General features: G+C 51.5%; 2 protein-coding genes across 2 annotated transcripts; both read left to right on the top strand.

Annotated features, from left to right (window-relative positions):
• Positions 1–737: 737 nt before the first annotated feature.
• On the top strand, positions 738–1,307 carry DACRYDRAFT_19273 (uncharacterized protein; the record flags this gene model as incomplete). The annotated part of the gene is made up of 2 exons (XM_040771438.1): positions 738–1,005; positions 1,051–1,307. The coding sequence occupies 2 exons, from the start codon at positions 738–740 to the stop codon at positions 1,305–1,307; spliced, it is 525 nt and encodes a 174-aa protein (XP_040623419.1).
• A 671-nt stretch (positions 1,308–1,978) lies between these two features.
• On the top strand, positions 1,979–2,780 carry DACRYDRAFT_25668 (uncharacterized protein). The gene is made up of 3 exons (XM_040774259.1): positions 1,979–2,243; positions 2,296–2,340; positions 2,392–2,780. The coding sequence occupies exon 3, from the start codon at positions 2,476–2,478 to the stop codon at positions 2,701–2,703; it is 228 nt and encodes a 75-aa protein (XP_040623418.1). The 5' UTR covers positions 1,979–2,243; positions 2,296–2,340; positions 2,392–2,475; the 3' UTR covers positions 2,704–2,780.
• Positions 2,781–3,442: the final 662 nt, after the last annotated feature.

Genomic DNA, 3,442 nt, shown 5'->3' with positions numbered 1-3,442 from the left:
TGGGACAGGATGCCTTGGAGCACAGCCGCCGGGAGCATGAGGCAGCTCTGGAGAAGCTCAGGGAGGAACATTCGCAAGCGCTTGCCCAGCTGCAGGAGATGCAAGCGACGGAACTGGAGACTGTTCGCGCCGCACATGACTTGCTTTCTGAACAGGTCCGAGAACTTGGTTGTCAAATTTCTCAGGCGGAGACGGAGAAGCAAGAGCTGCTCAACACTCACGAAGAAGATTTGCAAACCAAGCAGTCTGTTATCACGAAGTTGTATTCCGAGCTATCAGTGCTTCGTAACGAAGCCGATGCGGCCAAATCTCGAGTAGAGAAGCTCGAGGGTGACATGAGACGTGCTGCTGAAGAACAAGGGCGTCTCGTCAAGGAGGCAGGGAAGCGAGATTCACTTGTGCAAGAGCTGGAGCGTCATCGTGCGGCGCTTGCCGAAACGCACGAGCTGTTGAACCGTGCGAAGGACGAAAAGGACCTGTTGGTTGCTGAAATGAACAAGCGCGATAGCGTTGTGAAGGATCTACACGACCAACTAGCCCAGGTAACGACTCCGAAGGTTACTCAGATGGAACTGACACCGAATGGATCTATTGTCCATCCTCTTCACTCTTTATCCCTCCCACTTGGCCGTCTCAACAGCTTGACTAAAAAATTGCCGCCCGCTTCGCCTCCGCCTACTATACCACCACCTCCCGTTCCCGTGGAGGTGGATTCTGAGAAGTCGATGGCGCCTCGCATGTCTTACGAGTCGGAGGAGTTCTCGGAGGCGCCGTCTGACCAGTTATTTTCGGGCACACCTTCTGTGAAAGACACCCTGGCAAGCAATGCAACGAATGGCAGTGCTCTGCAGCAGCAATACGAAGACATGGCCCATCTTTACGCGGAATCGCAGCTCATGATTAAGACTCTAGAGAAGCAGCTTGAGCATTGCGAAGCTGACTTACAAGCTAATCAGCAATTGGTCGCCACTCTAGAGAATGAACTGCACGACGCCGAAAGACATTGTACGTGATCCACAGTGATCTGAATCATGCTTACCCCTTGTGCAGTGCGAAAATCGCGGGTGCAATCCAGCGACCTTGCAAAGGAGCGCGACGCTCTGAATGCTCAGATGCAAGCATTGCAGACGCAATTGCGGGATGCACAGGATGATTCCACCCGCCTCCGCCGCTCTATGCAGGAAGAGAAGCAAGCCTCGGAGCGGAAGCTGGAGGAGGAGCGCAAAGCGCGCGAACGTGCCCGTGCATTACTTGATCAGCGTATGGAAGACATGCAGAAACGCAAATCCAAGTTCGTCTGCATGTAAAATGCAGGATATTTCTCGCTCCTTTCTATTGGGTGGGGAATGGTATTCTATGATGGCGTTTCACGATCTCCTTTTCTCTTTTCTTGTCTGAATTGTTACTGGTGGAAGGAAACGATGGATTTCAGTCCTAGACACCTGGGTTGATATAACTAATTGTGTTTCGGTAATGCAAGTATTGAAGTTTGGCAGTACTTTGTATGGTGGGCGACTCACTGCCCCGACCCTTTGGCTATTCATATCTGAAACTGGCTCGCTTCGTGTCCATATTCATTCATTTCTGCTCACACGACACCCTTCCCAAATGTCCAACTAATGTAAACGCCTGAATGCGGACCGATGAATAGAAACAATATATCTCTGCACCAGCAGGGTATGCTATCTGTTTAACTGTCCGATTTCACTCAAGGAAGTTCTTTGGACGAGTTGAATTTCACTGGACGAGTCGACAGAGGAGTGCACGGGCGAGTTCGCGGGGACAAGTTCACGCACGAGCTGACGGCTGTACTGCCAGTGTATGCTTAGCTTGAACAGAGCCTCGTATTCAGTAGCAGACAAAAACCCTTAGTACTGCATCCCTACCGCTTGCTAATCGAAAATGCGTAGCTACAGCCTTTCCTTTATGTATGTAACTTGGAGTGTGTATCTGAATGAGGAAATTCTCTAGTGTCGAGAGGCATATCTATGCGTTGCCCCGAGTATTCCTAATACTACCGGCGTCACACCGAAGATGGAACGAGGTCTATTCTAGGTGCCTGGAACGCATTCGAGTTTTATTCAGGAGGCTGGACGACAAGCGTGGGTTCGCCGAGGAGCATAGCCATAGGAATGTCAGCGAGAGCCGAAGAGGATCTCCAGCCTGGAGTATAAATAGTCCATCTAGCAGGTGAGGTAGTCCTCATCCCACTCTCCCATCTCCGCTGTGACAGGTGCTGGACAGTGAGCGACCCTCCTTTGGCAATGCACTTTGAAGACTGATATTATTGAATAGCCGTCACTATAAACGAACGAACGAACTTTCATCGGGTGCTGGCCAGTGGGTCTTTTGCTTGTCCCCTCTACGGTGTTGATTATAAGGTGCTGCTAGCTCCAAAAACACTCAACGACCAACCTTCCAGCATTATCTCTTCAACATTTCGAATTCTACATCGCCCGTTACCATCTTACAAAAATGCGTTTCATGATGTCGCTTGCTTTTCTGTTGTTCGCCACTTCGAGTGCATTCGCCGCGCCGACCCCATTGCGGCCTGACGAGGCCGACGTCGCGCTGGTGGATCGGTCCCTCAGTGGGGGTGTGAAGTTGGTCGGTGCTGGTTTACTAGGGGTAGCGGCCGGCGCTGTGGACCTTGGCGTCAGCGCTGTCGAGGACGTTGGCCACGTAATCGGAAAAATTCTTTGAATTATGTGGAAGGATATGATACAAGTCATTGTTGATGGGCATTGTGGATGTTCGTTGTTGGAATGACATTCGTTGACATTTTGACACTGGCAACCCTCGCACATGTAGCTCGAACGAGGCGTAAGGACGTTGTCCTGCTATTGGATGTTCCTTATTTTGCCGGGCAAGACCGCATGCTAGGAACACCGTTTGAGCGTAGATCACTTAGGAAGGCTATGTCGAGAGTGGGCCTAACTCTGTCGAACCGCCGTCCGTCAATGCAGGGGACCAAGCAAAGATTCTTTCAATCCAACCAGTCAATGTTCACACGATATTTTAGCGCTACCCCCACGCCTTAGAACAGACCGTTCTCTTCTCTGTCTGCCGAACCATTCGCCGTTCTTGTATTAGAAAGCTGAGCGGACGACACCTGCGCCACGGTCGTCTCCTTGGACCGTACAGTACATTCCAACGTCGTGCACAAGCAGAACGGCATGTGCCTCTTCCCTCCAGCTCGGTCGAACTAGCTAACTCTAGAATAGACATGAAAAATGGCGTGGCATACATCCGCACCTCGCGCTTTTAGCGTATAGACGTGGATGGGATTGCGTTCACCCAAGGGCCAGGCATGAGCGGCCGTCTATCGGTGGGATGTACGTCCGCAAGGACGCTTGCTGCTGTGCATAGGAAACCGCTCATCGGGGTGAACCATATGGTGCGTGTTCAATCTAGCCGCAGGCGTGGAGGCTGAGATGCGTAG

The sequence above is a fragment of the Dacryopinax primogenitus genome (genome assembly GCF_000292625.1).
Source record: "Dacryopinax primogenitus strain DJM-731 SS1 chromosome Unknown DACRYscaffold_38, whole genome shotgun sequence".
Lineage (NCBI taxonomy): Eukaryota > Fungi > Basidiomycota > Dacrymycetes > Dacrymycetales > Dacrymycetaceae > Dacryopinax > Dacryopinax primogenitus.
The sequence above is the reverse complement of the archived record's forward strand: the minus strand, read 5'-3'. Positions and strand labels throughout refer to the sequence as shown.

Coding starts and splice junctions, on each gene's coding strand:
- DACRYDRAFT_25668 (XM_040774259.1), top strand. CDS start 2,476: ATGCGTTTCATGATGTCGCTTGCTTTTCTGTTGTTCGCCACTTCGAGT.